General features: G+C 35.0%; 2 protein-coding genes across 2 annotated transcripts; one reads left to right on the forward strand and one right to left on the reverse strand.

The window, feature by feature from the left end:
- Positions 1–1,084: 1,084 nt before the first annotated feature.
- LOC131009223 (uncharacterized) lies at positions 1,085–6,129 on the forward strand. The gene is made up of 10 exons (XM_057936487.1): positions 1,085–1,392; positions 1,485–1,607; positions 2,152–2,272; positions 2,767–2,895; positions 3,062–3,171; positions 3,267–3,450; positions 4,389–4,592; positions 5,183–5,407; positions 5,509–5,710; positions 5,790–6,129. The coding sequence occupies exons 1-10, from the start codon at positions 1,367–1,369 to the stop codon at positions 5,879–5,881; spliced, it is 1,416 nt and encodes a 471-aa protein (XP_057792470.1). The 5' UTR covers positions 1,085–1,366; the 3' UTR covers positions 5,882–6,129.
- A 409-nt stretch (positions 6,130–6,538) lies between these two features.
- Positions 6,539–15,166, reverse strand: LOC131009193 (tetratricopeptide repeat protein SKI3). Its single transcript, XM_057936445.1, has 22 exons — positions 14,913–15,166; positions 14,694–14,789; positions 14,393–14,605; positions 13,604–13,726; positions 13,437–13,520; positions 13,284–13,334; positions 13,071–13,163; positions 12,633–12,773; positions 12,468–12,548; positions 12,092–12,339; positions 11,841–12,012; positions 10,840–10,955; positions 10,679–10,736; positions 10,463–10,528; positions 10,141–10,353; positions 9,966–10,017; positions 9,370–9,743; positions 9,195–9,289; positions 8,354–8,596; positions 7,590–8,233; positions 7,166–7,369; positions 6,539–6,903 (listed from the first exon to the last, which is right to left on the reverse strand). The coding sequence occupies exons 1-22, from the start codon at positions 14,913–14,915 to the stop codon at positions 6,746–6,748; spliced, it is 3,528 nt and encodes a 1,175-aa protein (XP_057792428.1). The 5' UTR covers positions 14,916–15,166; the 3' UTR covers positions 6,539–6,745.
- Between the last annotated feature and the right edge of the window lie 6,085 nt (positions 15,167–21,251).

Genomic DNA, 21,251 nt, shown 5'->3' on the forward strand with positions numbered 1-21,251 from the left:
CTGCTCCCTCCAGGATTCGAACCCTGCGAAAAAAAATCACCCTCCAGATACAATATCAGCCATAGGATTGATATATATATATATATATATATATATATATATATATAGGGATGGGCTATAGTAAAAACACATCTTTTTGAAAAAACTAAAAACGGCTAAAATGTATGAATTCTATGTAGAATACGTATGAATTAGCTGTGTAACTAAATGAATTGCGAAATTCATACGTGTTCTACATAGAATTCATACATTTTGCAATTCATACAGTTACACAGCCAATTCATACGTGTTCTACATAGAATTCAGCCGTTTTTAGTTTTTACAAAAAGATGTGTTTTTATTATAGCCCAATTCTATATATATATATATATATATATATATATATATATATATATAACGTGCTTAATTTATCATAGCGCTAATAATATCTAAATACGTGAATTTTCATATATTTATGATTTTGCAGACAGATTATAAACTCTGATTCTTTATACATTCTCTATCTTCACAATTCGATCGCAAACGCATAACACAAAGTATAAATCATGAGAACCTAAATCTCAAACCCCTAAATCAATACGAATGGCGAGCTCACAATCTTGAATCACAAACTGCAGCATTAAATAGTGAACTCACAACTATTTAAGCCCTAAATTGTGAAAAATAATGCCATAAATGATTATCTTAAACATTGGAATTTATTGTACGATGAAACGACAATATTTCGTTATTAATTAGTTCCTACGTTGTGTTAGGAAGACTTCTATTTAAACCATGTAGACGATTTCGATTTCCACTTCTGTATTCATTTACTAGAAATATTTGTCGTAAAAATACAATGAAAGTCCGTATACTTAGAAGCATGACTTGTAATTCATATTCAAAATTAGAAATGTGAGAAATTTATGTCTTTATAGGCTATTACCCATTTCTTTTAAAACATTACAATATTAAAACATTCCAATATTGTTTAATTAAAAATCCCTAGCTATTAAAAGTATTAGTACTAATTTAGGAAAAAACAAAGAAATATTAAGATACATGTAAAACAATATTAAGACATGCTTGCTAGTTGCATGTGAAACATGTTGACTTGGCTCCGACATTGAAGAAATTAAACCCTTTTCTCGTGCCCTAATCCCCAATCACAAACACTGCTACTTTTCTCCACTTCACTAATTCCATAATTCCTTCTTCAATTTCTCTCCAACTTTCCCCTTTTCTACTCCTCCAAATCCCTAACTCTATCTGCTAACTCTTCCAAAGAGCACTTCATGATTCTGCGCTAGCTTTGGCGAGAGCAAAATGCAAGTAAGTTGACGGTTCTTCACTCAGTTGGAATTTGCTGAAGAAGAAGCCGAAAATTATGGGTAGCATCGATCCATTCAACCGGTATTATGTTTATCAACTGTGATTATGCTTTTTCTGTGTTATCTCTGCACATGCTTTGTGTGTTAACTTGCTTGTATCACGTGAACGAATAGCTTGGTGAAACTTGCGGCGAGGGCTTTTTATGATGACATAACTACGAAAGGCGAGAACCAGCCGAAGACGGGGAGAAGCGACAACAGAGGGATTGCCGTTGTAGTTCTTGATGCTCTCACGAGGTGATTTCCGATGCTTTCTTGATTGGCAAATTTTTGATTTTTGATTTTTTTGGAATTTATTTTGGTCTATTAGATGTATGATTCATTTATGTGGTTCTTGAAGCTTGAATTGAATGTGCTTAAACTTTGTGAATTTACCTATTTTTGTATTTAAGCCGGAAAATTATGGTGGTGTATATATAGGGTTTAAGATTATGATCTTTTATAGAATATGTGGTTCCATGTTTATTGGTCAAAGTAATAATATGCATACTTCAGCTGGTACGAATCGCTCTACGTTATTGTTCCATGAAATAATCAGTAATTTTAGTAAGTTCTGGCATAACTCCTCATTAAACTTCATCAGCATTTATTTAATGATTGTTCAAGTGGAAGAATAGCCATGTGCTGTTTAGGTTTGACAAATTGGGCATACTAAGATTAGATGTCTTTTGAGCTTTAAAGTCTGATTATTCAACTTTGTTTCCTTTTATCATGACTTCGAGGTAAAAGATGTTTATACGTAAAATCTTCTTTCGCGACTTCAATTATCATTGTGATCCAGGCGTCAGTGGGTAAGGGAAGAAGATTTGGCTAAGGACTTGAAGCTTCATACCAAGCAACTTCGTCGAACTCTCAGGTTCTTTGAGGAAGAAAAGCTAGTAACTCGAGATCACAGGAAGGAGGTTAGTTTGACTGGCTCGGCATTATAGTAAAATATTTATGAACATTTTTTACCATTAGTTCCACTCATTTATTGGCCTACATTCTGCTTATTTAATGTTGAAATCTCATGCTTTAGTTTTCTTTATGAATTTTCGGACTCCTTATGCTCAACAATGTAGGGAACATTAGTATGGGAATCTAGGTTTTCCATTCATTGTGGATTATATGGACACTACTGTATAACTGCCATGCAGAATGTAAGATTATGCTCACGACTAGATTCTTTGGGCAGATGCAGTTACACTATGGGTTCATAATATTGCATAGATTACGAGTGTTTGTGCGCTAGTTTTATGCATGTAATAGTTTCCAAAAGTACATGCATGCATAGTTAAAAACTTAAAATGCAACTAGTCCGGTTGTAGTAATATACTTCAGTTGGCACTTCTCTTTGATTACTTTATGTTGTTTCAGTGCCCCCTTTATTTGTTTTATTATATCTCATCCTTTGCAGACTGCAAAAGGTGCAAAAGTATATAATGCTGCAGTTGCTGCCACTGGTGATAGTCAACAGACTGGAAGAGAAGGCGATGACAAACAAAAGATGCATACACACTCGTATTGTTGTCTGGATTATGCACAGGTTTTTGGCCCCCCAAATTACTACAACTAAATAATATATTCCTTGGGCGGATAGCTGTCATGTTTGGAAAACTGCCAAGCTAGATACTTTTAAGTAGAATCATGCATGTTAGATGTATCTACCCTCTATCTGAAATGAGTTATGTAGTTTAATTAATTTATTGCAGATATATGATGTGGTAAGGTACAGATTGCATCGAATGAAGAAAAAGCTAAAAGATGAACTAGAGAGCAAGAACACTGTTCAGGAGTATATTTGCCCCAATTGCGGTAAAAGGTATCCGTTAATAGAAGAAGGGTTGTTTTCTCTGCACCTTTTGGCATTTATATCGTTGATATAGGTCTTGAGACTTTATTTCAAATGAACTCCAGATACACTGCTCTTGATGCACTCCAATTGATCTCTCCATATGACGAGTACTTCCACTGTGAAAGCTGCAATGGGGTTCTTGTAGCTGAAAGTGACAAGTTAGCTGTTCAAGATTTGGGAGATGGCGATGATAATGCAAGAAAGCGTCGCCATGAGAAAATAAAAGACATGTTATCAAAGATGGAGGTTCGTCCTCTTTATAGTTTTTGGCGGTCTTTCTTGTATGATTCAAGTTCTGTGATTTTAATACTCCCTCCATCCCACTTCAAATGTCTCAAAACTACAAGATTGTCCTATAGTTTTGAGATATTTGAAGTGGGACGGAGGGAGTACCTTTTAATTATGCAAATAAAGGAAAGTCTACCATCCTTCTCAGTGCCAACACATTTACCAAATTTGGCGAATTAGTTTCTTTATTTATGTAAAGATGTGCTTATTTTAGCATGTAATCTGATCAATCATCTGTCAAATATGCAAATTCTATACATGCTTTTGTCTTGATGAAAATAGTATAACTTTTATGATGTCATTTGTCACCTGAAGAATAAATCAAGAAAATTTGTGCTAGTTTCTTCAGCATTCATGTATTACCAAAGTTCGTAGTTAATGAATTAGCATATAATTTTGGGTTTGCGACTTGCAACTGCATGTCCTTATTGCAACTGCCTTAATGAATACCATTTTGGTCAGTTCTGTAATAGTTATAAAAAACAACCGCAAGTTGCTATAGTCTTTCACTGGCATAACTTCCCATAAGTGTGATTTGTGAGTTTTTATTTTGTAAATTATTTTATCTTTTTTTTTGTAGCCTCTGTTTCTTTCTGTCATAAAGTATAATGTAGAAAATGATTACGGATATGTACTTAATCTAAACTTGTTTGGTCTGTTCAAAGAATTAATTAATCTTTACGATAGATATACATATGTTTTAACAGATTGGCAGTACACGGATTTGATGCTGCCAATTGCGCTTCTCCGTATGGGGTAATTTGCATATTCATAGATTTTCCAAAAAATTGTGGGACCAATTGAATTCTTATCAACTTACAAATTTTAACGAAATCTTACTTTTACGCCTCGTATATTGTCTTCTTTGTGAATTGTTGAAGTTTGGTTGGATACAGGTGCAGCTCAAACCACTCATTGATCAACTTGCTAGGGTTAAGGATTTGCCTGTCCCTGAATTTGGAAATCTTCAAGCTTGGGAAGCTAGAGCACACGCTGCTGGGCGTTCAGCCAATGGGGACCCTAATGCGAGTGACCCTTCTAAATCGTCTCAGGGTTTTGGTTTTGGTGGAACTCCTATGCCTTATGTTGGGGAGACAAAGGTGGGCCTCTTAACTTCTTTCGCTTTAGCTGCAAGGTCTTGTTTTCTATCTTGCTCTTGCTATATAATAGATGGGTCAAAAGACTGATCACCGACCAGGGTGATGAATATATACTTTGCTTAATGAAATGCATTTCATATCAATTCCTTCAGGTTACTTAATCATTCTCGAATGTTGTTGTAGATATAGATAGACAGTGCTCAATCACAATAGGGTACATTTTTAGCTTCCTAAATAGCCCGTATATATTTTTGGGACACGTAGCTAATGTTCTTAATTGAGAAAAGGAATAACTGAAGCATATACGATATAATGAAGTTCTGGTTTCGAAAATCAGCAGGCTAGAAAACCATTATTGTATACTTCCAACTTTCTGTATTTGCCTGGGTGAAACATTGAAATTTGTTTGCTACTTAGATCCTAAAGATTTTATATGATGCATATGTGCTCTTTCGAGTAAAAACTATTTGGATTAGCCACGAGCAGGCGAGCATAGTAGGGCTGTAAAATTGCTGCATGAATTTGCCTTGGAAATCTGCTGAATGGAAAACTTTGTATTACTCTAAAGCCTCAAAATTTTGCAATGGCAGGTTGAAGTTGCTTTTACTGGCATTGATGAAAAAGGAGAAATTGTGAAATCAGAAACACCTATGAAAGTGTTACCTCCATGGATGATAAAGGATGGAATGAGCCTCACGAAAGAGCAACGTGGGGAGATCAAAGCAGAGACGATAACAGGTGGTACTTTGACGGCTCCCGAGGTTTCTGATGACAAAAAATCCTCAACAGTAAATGATGAAGAAAAGAATATACAGGTTTTCTTTGTTTTTTACTCCACTTTACATATTTTGGACTTCTTTGGGATTTTATCTTTCATTTTCTTGATCTCTTAGTTTCCATATTTTCTTGTTTTCAGGATGAATATGTTAAAGCTTATTATGCTGCTCTACTCATGCGGCAACGTGAACAAGAGACGATGAATAGGCCGGAGTTAGCCAACTCTACGATCTCCAACGAAGACTACAACACCACCACCGAGCGGCAAGTTGGCATGAAGTCGAAACGTGACGAAGAGTATGAAGCAGATGATGTCGAGTGGGAGGAGGTTCCACCTTCCGGTAAAACTCTATTTCCTTTCACGTTTTCCCATCTGCTGGTCCGAAAAGTAGTTTATAGAAATTTCATGGTTGATTTCAGGTGGCCAAACTAAACAATTCAAAGTTGACCTAAATGAAGAAGCTGAAGCTTCCGAGGAGGAGGACGACGGCGTCGACTGGGAAGAAGGATGAACTCCCAGCAGCTTCAATCCTACTTGTGCACTAGTTGTTGTAGCATCTTGTTGTGAATATAGTCAATGTAGAAAGTAGAAATATTTGATGTGTACAAGTAGTAGTAGTGGTAATAGTAGTTACAGCCCCTCTATCAAAATGCTTGTGTTTATCGAGATTGTAGTATTGTAGATTTGAACTGTAGAAGCACCACAGTATATAAGAATTGCTTAACCAAGTAATGGCATTTTGCTTTGTGATTTGAGATAGGGATAATTGCACCTAAATAAGATTCAACCTTCAAACACAAACCTTTAATTGCTTTGAACTTTTGGTTGTCAATTGCTCTCAAATTAATATCGACGTTTAAAATGTCTGCATGACTTAAACAACTGATGTACTAAGCGATGTAGTTGGATAGTTGGATGTTAGTGCCACTTAAAAATCAAAATAATTAAAAGGTTGTTTATTTGAAGATAGAATTTTTAGTTTGTGCAAAATCAAATTGTGAAAATTGTGTAATTTGTCACCTCATTTAGTGATGATATTGATTCATCGAAATCGGCAATCGTATAAAAAAATCAGAATAATTGAAAGTTTGTGTATTTAAAGACAATTTTTAGTTTGTGCAAAATCAAAATTGTGCATTTAGATGAGAGAGAGAGAGAGAGAGAGAGATTGAAAATATGTAGACAAAGTTCTTGTGGATTTCTATGCTAGCAAAGTGCTTGGGTTAAGGCCTACATGATCATTGTATCTATACAGTTAAACTCACAACAGGAATACAGTGTTACAGATGCATCCACCTCTGTCTAAACCTAAACTTCCTCGATTGCGACAGCGGAAACGAACCTGAAGCAGGGCCATTCCCGATCCACCCGATTCCTAAACTACGTATGTGTCCTTCAACAAGAACTTCCAATATCTCGAACACGAAGGATTCGTGTGGATCGCTCGTAGAATCCATCTCATTGCATTGTCACCATGGGATGACTCTCTAGATAGCAAATGCATTTGAAATAAGAGCTCAGCAGATCGGTTTTCTGCAAGCAACGACGGGGCCGTGTGAGAAATAAAATGGCATGAAGCAGATTGTTAGATGATAGGTAACAACCAAACCCTAAAGCACCCAACATTCATATATTACCATATTAGTGATAATTAGAACTATTTATCTTGGACCAATTGGTGAGAGAATGCTATATACGACGCTGGCGATGCTATGAATTTCCAGTGATGAAGAGTATGTAAGCAACTTAATGTGTTATCAAAGAAAACTGAATGCATTATTCGAAGAAACAATACCTGGAGGCCAAGAAAACCATTCATCGCGAAGGTTGATTAGCCACTTTGCTTTCGAGCCAAGGCTTGCTTCTGCTTGGGCCAGCAACAGTGAAACAATAGGCAAAGGATCAGAAGAGGTATCTTTCGCTTTCTTGAGACTTCTCATGGCATGTGTTATGTAATGTGACTCGCACTTCTGTCTGGCGAGCTCCATGCATATGGCACCTGAGTTCAAATAAAGACAATGTCGATAAGTAGCATGAGGCTAATGCTACGAGGTAAAAATTAACAATTTATTGCTGTTCAAACATTCGAAATCTTAACCCAGACTACAAGTGGTGTTCAACGATTTCATATATCAAATAATTTGAAGAGCATCACAGAACTGTTTTCACGATTCAGGATCGAAGTATGAATGCAGACGCAGAAGTATAAGAGCCCATACCATGACAAAGAAAGAAACAACTCTCGCCATCAGCTACACAGCATGCTTGTGAAAAGAACTCTTCAGCAGCAACAAAATCGCCAAACCGAATAGAAATCAAGCCCTGCACCAAATTAAACAGAGCTGTCCACATATTCCACGACGTCTTGAGATCTTTAGAGCATTCTTCAAATTTCAGAGGTAAAATGGTAGAATCATCTTGCAGGCCATATCTGGATTCAATAAACTTCAGACAAATCCAGCCAATATGAGAATTAGTTCCAAGCTCCAAACAATATCTGTATTCTTTGTTCAGGTTCACTAGATCATCCTCAGTGGCATATGCACGGCAAAGTAGCAAATGTGCGAAAAAAAGATGGTTACTATGGAGTGAGGAGCCTAAAGCACTTCTCACAAGTCTGAAGCATTCAGTATTATTGCCTTGTTGCAGATTAACCTCGGCAGCACAGAGAAGAAGCTGGAAATTCTGGTATTGCCTTGATATGTCTTTACTCGAACAAATTTGATCAGACAGAGCCACAGCTGTTAGCCGCTCTACAACACGGCAACCATGTTGAGGAAATCTTTCTGCACGAGTCTTCTGTAAGCAGTTTAGCGTAAGTAAATACCTTGCATTAAAGTTCCAAGGCTCTTGATGCAAATACCTGTAAAATAGCCAAACTCTTCAAATTTGCTTGCAAAGAGAAGCATTCTGATCTGAACTAATGTACATCAGCAAATTGAACAAACAGTAGAAAGACTCGAGGGGTAAGAAAGAAATATACTTTTGCAGCACTTGAATGGCCCCAGATCCGGAATGGCATTGGCCTCTGCAGGTCGGTAATGGAAACTTCTGATTTGAACTTCCAATGGCATAACAAGCAACATTTCCAGCACCAAGGATCTCATATGCTGATCTGAGACCATCATCCTTTTGATAGTCGGACAAATCCAGGGAAGAGCATCGGGTTGCAAGACAAAGATATCCCCGTTCTTTGCTTGATAGTAACAAATAACTAAGAAGATTCCTGTAGCAACAAATAAAGTCAAGTCAGATAACATTATAAGAAGTATAAATTAACAAGAACCATAGAATCTATAAGAGAATTTATTTAGAGCTAGCAGCTAAACATAGTGGATATGTTGATGAAAACCAGAAAGAAAATGCATTCTTCACTGTGCACTATTCAGAGAGAGTACTATGACATTTTACATAATAGATGGTAAAATGATTGGCGAAACAGGACATAGCATATGCTCAATACCCCAAGTCCCCAGCAACCAAAACATAGGAGAAAACAAAGGACTGAAGGAGAAGAACCATCTTCATTTTCGAAGTTGGACTTTCCAATAAGCCAATAATCCCTATCTATGGGTTCCCCTTCTGCTCCTACTAGTCTAGTAGTTCAGTGGATACTCTAAAATAGCCATTTGTTTATGTAAATAACAACATTTAGACATATCCATGGAAATTAATATTCAACATGCACTGTGAGCTCACTAGTTAGACCTAAAACAAGTCAATATACACTCAAAAATTCTTATATAGTCTAGAGTTATAAAGCTTTGCATATATGATGTATGTTGGGCTCAAAATATCAAAAAGTTAAGTGCCATTGGATTTACCTCAATACAATGCTGTTGGGGAACATGTGAACTGCCTTTCTAAGGTGATCTACTCCCTTTTGAATTCCAAGGGAGTTCTCATTCCCGTACTTCAGCTGAGAATACAAAAGAATGAATTACTGCAGCTATTGATAAAGTCGAAAGCATTAATTGTCCATACAAATCAGGAACTTACAAGTTTTCCAACTGTAATTAACATGTGCATTGAGATAATTTCTTCACGAGATGTAATAAAGGAACGACTGCTGGAAACAACAGGCTCAAGTTGATTGTTTGGGTCCAGAACATGAATAGCAGTAACAATAAAACTAATTTTCGAACTGCTAAAAAGTTGTTTGGGCATTTTCAAAATGCTTGTGATTGCAGATTCCTGTCCGGAGATGTTATAAAGCAACCTACAGATGAAGCTAATGGAAGCAGCAGCTAGATTTTCATCCATAGATAAAATGCTTGAAGCAAGTGATCTTGTTGCAGATAGAGCCATATCATTCTTGCCCAGTCTCCATAAACATATAGCATATATCTGCAGACCCACTGTATCGAGCTGTCCTAGAAAATTAAGGAACCGTATCAGCGAAAACATAATATTATCGCTCCAATGTTTCAATGTCCTTGTCAAATCAGTCCTTAGAGATGAGCTTTTATACAAAAAGGCAACAACAACAATCATTTTGAAGATCTACTTGATTCCCCCCCCCCCCCCCCACTCTTTCCATAAAATTCAACAGAAACTAGAGTATTTAAGTAAAAAACTCCAGCAATAACTCGCACCTTTTTGCCTTAAATATTCGCACTCTTCAACTGCGTCGCTTGCATTTCCAGCCTAAAAAAAAATCCGTAACAAACATCAAAATAAATTTCCAGAATACTTTCCAAAGGTCTTATGTAAAGGAGTACTATGGCATAAAAGTGCATCTTCAACTGCTAAATAAACTAAATAGATTACCATGCAAAGTGATCTTGCCAAATTGATGGATATATCGTCTAAATGAGATTCTGATGTTTTGCCTGCCGAATATTTTAGAGCATGTCGTGCCAGCCTGTAGGAGGCGACGGCACCTTGATAATCAGATCTTGATTCACATGCTAGACCATTCAAATTGTGAGACTCAGCATAGTGTGGAATACGCAGCAATGCCTGTTGGATGGCTGCAAAGACCTAGAATAGCCATTAAAAATTTGATTGGTGCACACTTTCAACATCTTTTCGATAAAATAGTATGTGCTTTACAGAAAACCTCCTGCAAAGAGATATTATCGCTGTGTACCTCTGAAGATGACAAGCAATTTGAATGCAACGCAAGCTTTGCAAGACCAACCTGGAAGTCTGCAACCTAATTCATCATAACAGATATGAGTGCACTTATGGAAATGCTTAAAGATTAGATTTCAGTATGGAAAGGCAAAGGCTGTAATTAGTTTATTAATGCTGTGTTGCTTCCACGGGAAACCCCAAAAACAAGCATGAGTAGAGCATATCATACCGGGGATATCTGTACAGCACGTAGACAGCACTCATATGCTTCATTCTGCTCAAACTTTCTGAGACCAAAAAAGAAAGAAAGAAAGAAAGAAAGAAAGAAATAATTGAGACTTTGCATGAAAATTTCGAGAGGAGATTTTTTATGTTCTCCCTAGTGTTTACCTAACATCAGCATCCGCTGACATGCCTGCCCATGGTAATGCAAGTGAAGGTTCTATACTTCTAGCAAGGTCAAATGCTTGTTGGGCCAATTTCTTTTCACCTTCCAGTCTATAGAGCTGTAGAAGTCCATAATGAGGCCCTTATGAAGATTAAAAGATAAAAGGATATGAAGAAAATGAAATATATCCATATATAATACTCCCTCCGTCCACGAAGAGTGTAGCACTTCGTGGATGGCACGAGTTTTAATAAATGTTTGGTACATGCTTTTTGAGTGGAGAAAGTGTGGGCCGGGAAGTGGTTTCTTTGTAAATAATGAGTGGTTGTGAGGTTTAATTATAAGGATTGAGTGTCCCAAAAAAGAAGGTGCTTCGTGGACGCCGTTAAAGCAAATACAGTTTTCGTTGACGGAGGGAGTATAAAACCCAAGTTTACAAAGTTCTCATAATATAGTACAATAAACAAGGATGGATACATAGAAAGTGCTTTAGTACAATAAAGATAAGCATTAAGTTCCAGAAATAACATAACATTTGCCTGAATTTGCAATTTGCAGAGAACTTTTAAATTATTCCAATTACAACACCACTATTTAATTTTAGCAATTACATTACATCCCCAATTTTTTCTAGAAAAGTTTGTCCAATGTGTACCATAAATGATGTGATTTTACCATGAAACCACGTAATAGTAATATCGCTGAAGTTCTGGGATGTTGTAATTGCAAAAAATTGAAAGGTAGTATTGTAATTGCAACCCTTTAAAATTTGGATAAAAGTTGTGTTACTTCCGGCAATATATCCTAAAATTAATGGTGCAGTCCTGTTTTAGTTATCTAAATCAATCATCCAAACATGATCCAGATATGAACCACCCATTCAGAGCATACCACTACAAATTAATAAAAAGACCCATATACGAGCAATGATTTAAAATGTAATGCTGGTCTCCTATACCAAACAAGCATTCATATTTAGTGTCTTACATAGATCAGTAATTACCTTCCCAAGGTATGCCCATGCAACTGCTAGAGACACATCCAATTGTAATCCACGTACCAAAGCATGTTGCTTTAGTGCAGTATCACGGGATAAACATGCCAATGCCACCCAAAATTCATCATTGTAACCCTCAAGTAGTATACCGCCGAAGCACATCTTTTCAGCAATAGGCCTGGTTATTTGATGATAGACAGAAGAGTAAGACCAATGACATCCACATGTCAATCCATGTCAAGGAAACAAATATTTACCATATACTCAGATCATCTTTAGGAGATTCCTTAAAAGATAAACTAATATCTGCTGCTATGGCAACATCAATATATGCATTAGCTAGCCAAGGGGCCAAGTGCAAAGCACGCTGATAGGAGCGACTGGCATTTCTTGAAGCAATGAAGCAAGTCCTTTTCCATGTACTGATAGAAGATTTGAAAGATATCTCGTCAACATGCCCCGGCATAGCTTCCTCTGTCCATGGGTAACATCTGGCATACATAAGCTAAGAGAAAAGGCTCAAAAGTCATTCTCAAAAGTTCACAATAAAACTACAAACCAAGTTTGCATCGAGCAGGAAAAGAATACAAGAACATATTATAAAAAAGAATAAAACCTTTCCTAGTTTTATACCTGAATATCTCCATGTAGCTTCCATGAACATGAAAAGTTACCAGCTAAAGATGTAACATGCATGGCAACTTCAGTTGCTTCCTGGAATGAGCTTGAATCTTATTTAAGCAAGTTTAATCATCATTTCAATAACACATTAAAAGGACCTTACTTTGAGACACTGACCTCTAAAAGTGAAGCTCCCCATCTAAAGGCACCTGAATTGACGCATTCCTCAGCTAAACCAAGAAAAGCAGAAGCAAGCCCATAATTTGCGGACACATTGTGTGGGGAGATTATCAATGCTTGCTGAAATTGCTCAGTTCCCTTTGTAGAAAGAGAAACATTTGGGAAGGTAGGTGGCGAGAACAGTAAGAACAATAACCACAAAATAAATTTAAGCGAAAGGATTTCCATATATGGAATATTTGAATCGTTAGACCTAATTATTGCTTAATTTCCCAACTAAAGAAAGTGCAAGGTAGAAGAATAACTATATCTCACACAACTTTTGGGAGATAACAATAAGCTCCAGAAGTGGAGCATATTGTTGTAGTAAACACGAAAATAGAGCAGAACGACAAAGAGCAAGAGAAGGAAAGGAAGCAATGAATAACGCGTTACCTTCCTGAAAGAACCAAGCATCAAAGAAATATTTCCACTTTCAACCAAAGCAAATATCCTCGAATTATCCAAATCAACAGCTCTACCATATGACTGTTACAAATAAACATTAAAGATTATGAACAACGCCCTGGTTCCTAGTTTTTATTTTATCCAATACCTATATAATATATAGATATATATATATAGAGGGGGGGGGGGGGGGGGAGTTACCTTAAGTGCAGCAGTAAACATACCCATTCGTCCGTAAGCAAGACCTAACGTCTACATAAGCAAATCAAAGATAGTAAGGCTGAGAACTGTCACCATAACTATTTTGAAAAGCACAAATTTGAGAAATAGGTGAATAGGAGTTAAGGTGAGGACCTCCCACAAATCAGCACTAGTAGGAAATCCACGAATGGCTTGTTGGAGGCTCTGTATGGCTTCGGACCAATTTTTTAGATGAGCCTGAAAGAAAGTAATTGACCTCAATAAAAAGTGAGATAAATCTCAACAAGAGGCCAAACATTAAAATGACTGCAAAAAGAAACCTGAAGGTATCCCAGACGACGGAAAGCCCAAAAAGCCCTGGCAGACTTCTCAGAAGCTTCACGACAAACAGCAATCATTAAGTTATCTTTGCCTCCCTCATCCAATAAATCACAAATTGCTTCCTGGAATTTACAGTCAAAATGATTATACAAGCAACTCAATTTGCAATGATCCAATAATAACTTCACTAGCTGAGCATTATTTTGACTGAATTTAGTTAACTCCTACATCTTGAACTATGTTAGTAACATTAGACAAAGCCAGCCAATTATTGACTACCTGAAGAGTTATACAGACATAGTTTGTCATAAACTGAGCAAAATAAGCCGACAGCTTAGTCCTAAGAAGCAGCCTTGATGATTGCCTGCCACCAGCAGTGTGGCACTGAAACTTTATTTTTTAAATTTTATTATTTCAAGAAGTGCAAAACAACTCAAACACACACTCACGCACACACTAATCCCTCTAGGTGACTCGAACCCCCGACCTACTTATCATACTGAGTAAGTTTATAAAAGGGCCAGTTTGATTTATGTACTACTACATCTAAAATTAAGATGAGGATCGAACAGCCTCATGATATCTCCGGTACTATAACTCGATAGTACTAAGATTTCTACTGCATCAGGTCATAAATTTTGGGAAATGTGAATCTTAAACTAACATAAATGTGATGAATTGTGCGGTAAAATTCACCAAAAAAGAACACATTTCCTGATAAATCTTGCATCACCAAAGCACAAACACCACAGCATTAAAATCAACATAGTTCATCAAAGAAACAATACCCCGGCATCAGAATCATCAGGATTTAGAGCAACAGCTCTCTGGTAACACTTGAGAGCTCGCTGGGGCTCAGGCGAGACGCGAGTATAGTAATGGCCCAAATATCTAAATGCAGCGGCATTCTGAGGGTTGAGTTTAGCCGCTACCATGAAATGCTCCACCGCTTCGTGCCTCAGTTCTGGCCTTCCCTCCCCCTTCTCCCATAGCAATACTCCCTGAAAACGATCAAGTGACAAACACAAAATGTGAATAGAAACATTCATCTCTCTCAATGAGAAAAAGGAAACAATAATCAAGTATTACCAGATTAAAACGGACAGTAAAGTCATCCGGATTGGAACTCGCTGTTTCCTGCAATTGCTTTAAAGCGGAGAATTCGTCTTCCTCTTCTGCCAGAGCCTGCAATCGTATCATAATCGAGGAACCAGTCACTAAATTCGCATCAACTGTATAAATTGAATTTTATAACACACACACACACACAGCACGCACGCACGAGAGCGAGAGAGAGAGAGAGGCTACCATGGCGTCTGCGGTAAACAGGATTTCACTTTGCTCGAATCAAAATAAATTGAGCTTGAGTTGAAGATGAGTTCAACTGTGCCCTTTCAAAATCGTTTTTTTTTTTTTGGTGGTAACTCTAATTTCTAAATATACCTCAAAATTTCCCTCGATTTTTTATTTTCTATCTGTATGAAGTTGTATAAAAAGTTTTGAGTTCCTTAATTGCTCTCTCGAAACCCTAATTTTGTTTCTAAGAAACCCTAATTTTGTTTGAAGTGGTACATAGCTATGATTTTATGATGATTTTATATTGTCCTATAAATTGAAAAATTAAAATTAAAAAATGTATTTAAAATAAAATTTCTAGTTCTAAGAAAAATATTATTACTTCAAAATGTGAATAGTTTATTATTTTAAAATTTTAAATTGTCGTAATTTTTTCATTTTAAATTTATTTTTATATGTTATTTATTGAATTAAAGGTTATTTTATGCAAAACATGCGATGCTCTTGGGTATTGGGTATTGTCTAGAAAATGATATCGGCCCTATTCTTGTGTACTCGGATTCTCTCTTGGCGGTGCATGTTGTTCATGAAGATTATAAAGGTATGGATTCGTTATGCGACGACCTTTTCGAAGCCTTTGTTCATGTCAAAGAGAAGATTGTTTTAGATTTTCGACATGTTCGTCGTGAGGCGAATAGAGCCGCTCATTGTTTAGCTAATTTAGTTGTTTGGTCTGATGGTGTAATGATCTGAAAGCAGGGATTTCCATCCTGGCTCTCAGATATTGCTTCCTGTGATTTAATATAATGGTTGGGTTTTTCTCTAAATTTTTTTTTTTAAATTGTACAGAATGAGAAAGAAAAAAAAAGGGAAGAAACTTAAAATTTAAAGATTAATGATGGTTATTGAGGGACTAATGGACGACTAATTTGATTTCAAGTAAATAGTTTTCTAAATTGATTTGAAATTATTTTTAAACTAATTCGTCACACTAAGAAATAAAGGTAAATGAGGTATTAAAAGTAGTGAAAATATGAGTAAATAAAATATTATTAGTGATGAAATATAATTAAAAATAATTATAAAAAAAATGTTTTTTTGGGAACAAATCAAAAAGAAAAATTAGGAAATTATTTTGGGGACATATTTTTATCTATGCTGATTATGCTGGGCTCACTGGTAAGAAAAAGCCCATGGCCTATAAAAGCCCAATATTGTTGGAGACATTTCATTCTATATCTATAATAAATAGATTTGTCATTCTATATACTCCCTTCATTATTCCATTTTAATAGTCTATATTATTTTTTTACACATCTAATGTATTTATAAATTGGAAATAATCAATTGAAAGCACATGTACATACATGTACATATAACTAAGAAAAACCATAATTACACACGTACACATATTCCTATATACAAATACTCTCTTCATCCCGTTGTATCTGAGACTTTTTCTATTTTAGGCGTCCCACTGTAATTGACACTCTTTCTTTTTTTGGTAAATTTTTTTTCCTTTAAACACTTTTTTCACTTACACACAAAATACACATTTCTTAATTCACGTGCCTAAAAAAAGGTCTCACTTACAGTGGGACGGAGGGAGCATGACTTAAAATATAATATATTCAATTAATTTAATGTATAGAAGTCAAGCTGTAATAATAGAGGAGTGAATCTCATGAGAATTAAATGGTGTAGGTGCCACATAACTTAAGGTCAAAGGCAACGGCTACTTCACAAATTTAATTTATTTCAACTAATTAAATCAACATGACAAATAGTCCTCTGCGGTGCCTTAAATTTTGTCTATTCGCTTTTAAATTATTAATTAAAAAAAAGTTTCATAACTAATTATTTTTTCCATCAAATCATTTCACGAGTTAAGATTTACATTACATAAATATTTGGATTCAAACACAATCAACAAATATTAAGAAAATTGTTAGCACGTCATTGGATATATGTATTGTCTTAAGAATCTTAACTCGTAAGATAAATTAAACATTGACATGGAATATAAATTATATCAATATGGAGTTTTAAATAATCTAAAGCTGTCAATTTAAAGTATAAATTTTTAGAGTTTTAAATAATCTAAAGCTGTCAATTTAGAGTATTAAAAGGCTTTTCCAATGAAAGATGACATATTGTTTCATGCGAAAAGTTTTAGATCTGGACTTATATTTATTAATAATTTAATTGAGAAATGTATTTTATTTGAAAATTATATAGTTACTTATGTGGTTAATAATTCGCCTTTTCTTTTATAAGTCATAAAAATAAATAAAGAAATTTTAAAGATTGTACCACAGTAAACTCGAACCCAAAATTTTAACCACATATTGTTAGGCCAACTCACACCCACATTAATGTGAAATTATTTATGAATCGAAATTCATACAACATACATTAAGCTCCAAATCCAAATTCTATTTCTTTGTATTCCTTTTGTACTAGTATTAGATTTGGCCTGCATTTTTTAAAAAATTTATGTCCTGTTTAATTTGATCTATTCTTTGAATAATTAAATATGTTTCATGTAATTTTATAGTTTCATATTAATCTTCTATTTAATTATGTCGAAAAACAACTACGATGCGAATAAAATAATAAAATTAATTTGTTTTATTTTTAATTTTAAAAAATTAAATACAAATATTTTTTATACATTTAATTATTGTATATCTAAACATGTTATATCCAAATAATATTATTGAAAATAATTTTCCAAATTGCAACACACAAATAGGCTGAATGGGGAGATGTGCCTAAAAGTTAGTAATAAACGTAGTGATGAAATAAAGAAAGGTTTACCAAAAGAATAGGAGGAAAATGAAAAGCAAATCAAGAAAATGTGGTCATATAATAATGTAAAATAATATGTCACTATTCCCAGATTGCTGGGCATGCACTGGATGCCACGAACACACTTAAATAATATTATTCTCTCCGTCCCATAAAAATAAGCATGTATTTTATTTTAGACCGTCTTATTAATCTTAAAAAAATATTAGGCTCTATCATTTTTAATCAATTTATACCTTTTTAATTTCCGTGTTGAATATATTGAGCCACTTATAATGGGACCGGATGAAATATTTTTTAAGAAACATTTCATAATTTTATTATTAACAAAATAGCCACAGTTGTCCATAACCACGACTCAAATTCGATAGAGTACTATGCTTGGCTACAAGGTTTGAATACGGATATAAGAAAGAAAAAGTTTATAATACATTATATATATATATACATATATATTCAAAGAGAGAGTAGAAGAAAGAAATAAATAAAATATAATTATGCGTGAAATATAATAAATAATAAATTATGTGGAAAATATTTGTTATATATTGACTTTCTATTTAAAGAAGTGACCTATTAAAACGGGAAATCGAAATAAGGGAATATAATTTATTGAATTGAGACGAAAAGAGTATTATTATTATTATTATTATCCTCTTTTTTCATATGAGTATTAATTTCTTTTTGCTAAATTGGGTGGGATCCACCCACTTTGCTATAGGGATAAATTTACATTCACTTCATTTTTATAGGCACTTTTATTCATTTTTGGTATTGGAAGTATTAGACTTAAAAGCATGCAAAATCGCTCTTTGGTGAGAATTTTGGAGTTTAATTCCCACCCACGTGCGAATTATTTCACAATAAATATTTATTTATAATTCGTTGTAATATTCAAAGGAAAAATATTACTGTGTGATTAAACATACGAGATTCGGCGTAGCAAATGGAAAAGAAAAGCATAAAAATAAAATAATAAATTACTACGAGCATTTATTGGACGGACTTCTCTAGAAGCTTTGGACTCAAAACTTTAGACAATTACAGTTAATTTTAGTTAATTAATAAAACTAATTCAAGTAAAATTTTAACCCAAACGAAAACGAAGGTAAAATTCCCTTAATTCGACTATTAACTATATACAGAACCGATCACCTACCCACCGTGGGCAAACATAACGTGCCCACCACTGATGTGGCAATGTTAATTAGGAAGGATAATTGATAAATCTTACTCTAATTAAAATTATCTTACTCTAATTACAATTGCCACATCAGTGGTGGGCACGTTATGTTTGCCCACGGTGGGTAGGTGATCGGATCTGTAACTATATAACTCAGCAACCAAAACCCCCAAAATTATCCTAATCTACTATTCACACTCTCGATCAACCCAAACAAAATTTAAAAAAAATAAAAAATAAAATTAAATCATGTCAAAGCATCAGTGTGTTTTCTTCTAGTGACTCGAATGTAGCAATAAACCGCGGCGAAAGTGGCGGTGACGAGGCCGCCGATGATGACTCCGCCGCCCGCCACCGACTTATCCGACGAGTGGTGCTTCCCGATCTTCCTGCTCTCCCACTCCGCCGGCGCCTCCGCCTCCGACTCCGTCTCTCTCTCCGCCAGCGGAGGATCCGCTATTGTCATCTCCGGCTCCGGATTCCGGAGCAGAGCCGACGGATCCGGGTTGGCGGGGGTTCCGTCAGCCCGGGCGGCGTGGAGCGTCAGGAGAAATGCAGAGAGCGTGAGGAGAGCGAGCAGGAATCTGTTGCCCATGACGTGTTCGAGGAAATGCCTGTGTGATCCCAGGCGTTTCTGGAGCTGCGAGAGATTGCGTGATTTTTCTATTTATAATTTCCTTTTTTTTTTTGCGAGAAAAGAGATGTGAGATTTTCAGTTGAACTGAGCTGCGAAAACTAGTGATCGTGTATTTATAGAAGGAGATTTTGTCGGGCCGGGTCGGGTCGAACCGGGAAGAAATGCAGTCTTCTTTGAAAGTCGTGTTTGGTGTGAATTTTCTAGAGAAGCTTCATAGTTCATAAGCACACTGCCTATCGAGGGTATAATTGTCATTTTCAACATAGTCAAGGAAGCTATTCTTTCATTTTCCTCTCTTTTTGTCTTCGAATAAGTGTCATATTTTAGAAAATTGATGAATCTTTGAATAAATATTTTATTTTAAAATTTTATGCAAAAAAGATATGACTGTTAAATTTATCCTTGATTAATTTTTGAATACTACTCCCTTTGTCCCACTATAAGTGGCTCAAAATTTTTCGACACGAAAATTAAGGAAAATGTGTAAATTGATTAAAAGTGGTAGAGTTTACACTTTTTTAAGGGTTAAAATTTTCCATTTGTGGAAACATGTCACATATAATGGGACGAAGGGAGTATTATAATTCTACATATGCATCATATCTCATGCAGCAATTAAATAGATAGATCATAGACGGTTAAATTTAGTCTTGTTCGATTTTCCGATATTATTTAATTTTGCAGATGCTTTGCATCTCATGTAGCAATTAGATAGATACAATTTATTTTTATGGATGAAAACATTTATTTAATCATAGATTAAATCTCTTTTTGTTTGGATACACGCACTTAAGATCTTTCAATTATTTGATGGTCGTTCTACTAACTAATCTAGGCAAACAAACTTATCATACATAAATTTATAAGCTAAAATACATTATTTTATTTCTACGAGAAAACACCCGTAATAGATACTATTTATTAATGTGATTATATATACAACAATTTGCAAACCACATAAGCAAAAGATTATGTATAATCAGTAGTTCAAGTGGCAAATTTGAGGCATCCAAAAACTTGTCTTTGTAAGAGGTTTTGGTTCAATTAATCTCGTCTGCGCGTGAGTAATTTTTTCATTTTTGTGTGGATAGTAATTACACATGCATGCGGTTATTTTCCCACCTTTGTGTGGTCTAGAGGTCACATTTGCGTGCGGATTGCTTATTTTAATTATATTAGTTACTTCTTGTAATTTTCAAAAAAAAAAAAAAAGCAAGCTATTACCTTTGTATTTTATTTAAAAATGTTACTTGAAATAAAAAAATGTTGGGGCTTGTTTCTTTAAAAGAACAAAATATGTAACTCAAATTTGTAGCATTAATTAGACCTATATTGTGATAAATAAATGGATATGGCACTATGGTAGGATGATGGTAGCTATCACTAAAGATAGGACATGACATGATCTAATTATTAGAGATTAAATAAAACATTGCAATTAGACTGTAACCAACTATTTCGTTATTAATGCATGCTTTTGCACCACAAAAAATTCTATTATTGGCACTGCAATTGACATATATCCATTAGATGCAATTCACAAGAATATTACATTCATGCAAAATATGAGCCCACAAATTAAATCAAGCGATGACAACTTGAGTTGTGTGATCACTATCAGCTTTGCTTCACGAATAAATTTTTTTGTTTGATACTAAGCATTAATAATTTTATACCAAATATAGATATATATATGTGAAACTTTAAACAAGTACTTCAT

This window comes from Salvia miltiorrhiza, chromosome 2 (genome assembly GCF_028751815.1).
Source record: "Salvia miltiorrhiza cultivar Shanhuang (shh) chromosome 2, IMPLAD_Smil_shh, whole genome shotgun sequence".
In the NCBI taxonomy this organism is placed as follows: Eukaryota; Viridiplantae; Streptophyta; class Magnoliopsida; order Lamiales; family Lamiaceae; genus Salvia; species Salvia miltiorrhiza.

What these genes read in the sequence shown, in the direction of transcription:
- LOC131009193 (XM_057936445.1), bottom strand. An exon ending in TTACTGTCCGTTTTAATCTG is followed by an intron (nt 14,606 to 14,693) that starts GTAATACTTGAT and finishes GATCGTTTTCAG; the next exon opens with GGAGTATTGCTATGGGAGAA. An exon ending in AAAGATGATCTGAGTATATG is followed by an intron (nt 12,013 to 12,091) that starts GTAAATATTTGT and finishes TCAAATAACCAG; the next exon opens with GCCTATTGCTGAAAAGATGT.
- LOC131009223 (XM_057936487.1), top strand. Translation starts at nt 1,367, where the DNA reads ATGGGTAGCATCGATCCATTCAACCG. An exon ending in AGCATCGATCCATTCAACCG is followed by an intron (nt 1,393 to 1,484) that starts GTATTATGTTTA and finishes GTGAACGAATAG; the next exon opens with CTTGGTGAAACTTGCGGCGA. An exon ending in CTCGAGATCACAGGAAGGAG is followed by an intron (nt 2,273 to 2,766) that starts GTTAGTTTGACT and finishes CATCCTTTGCAG; the next exon opens with ACTGCAAAAGGTGCAAAAGT.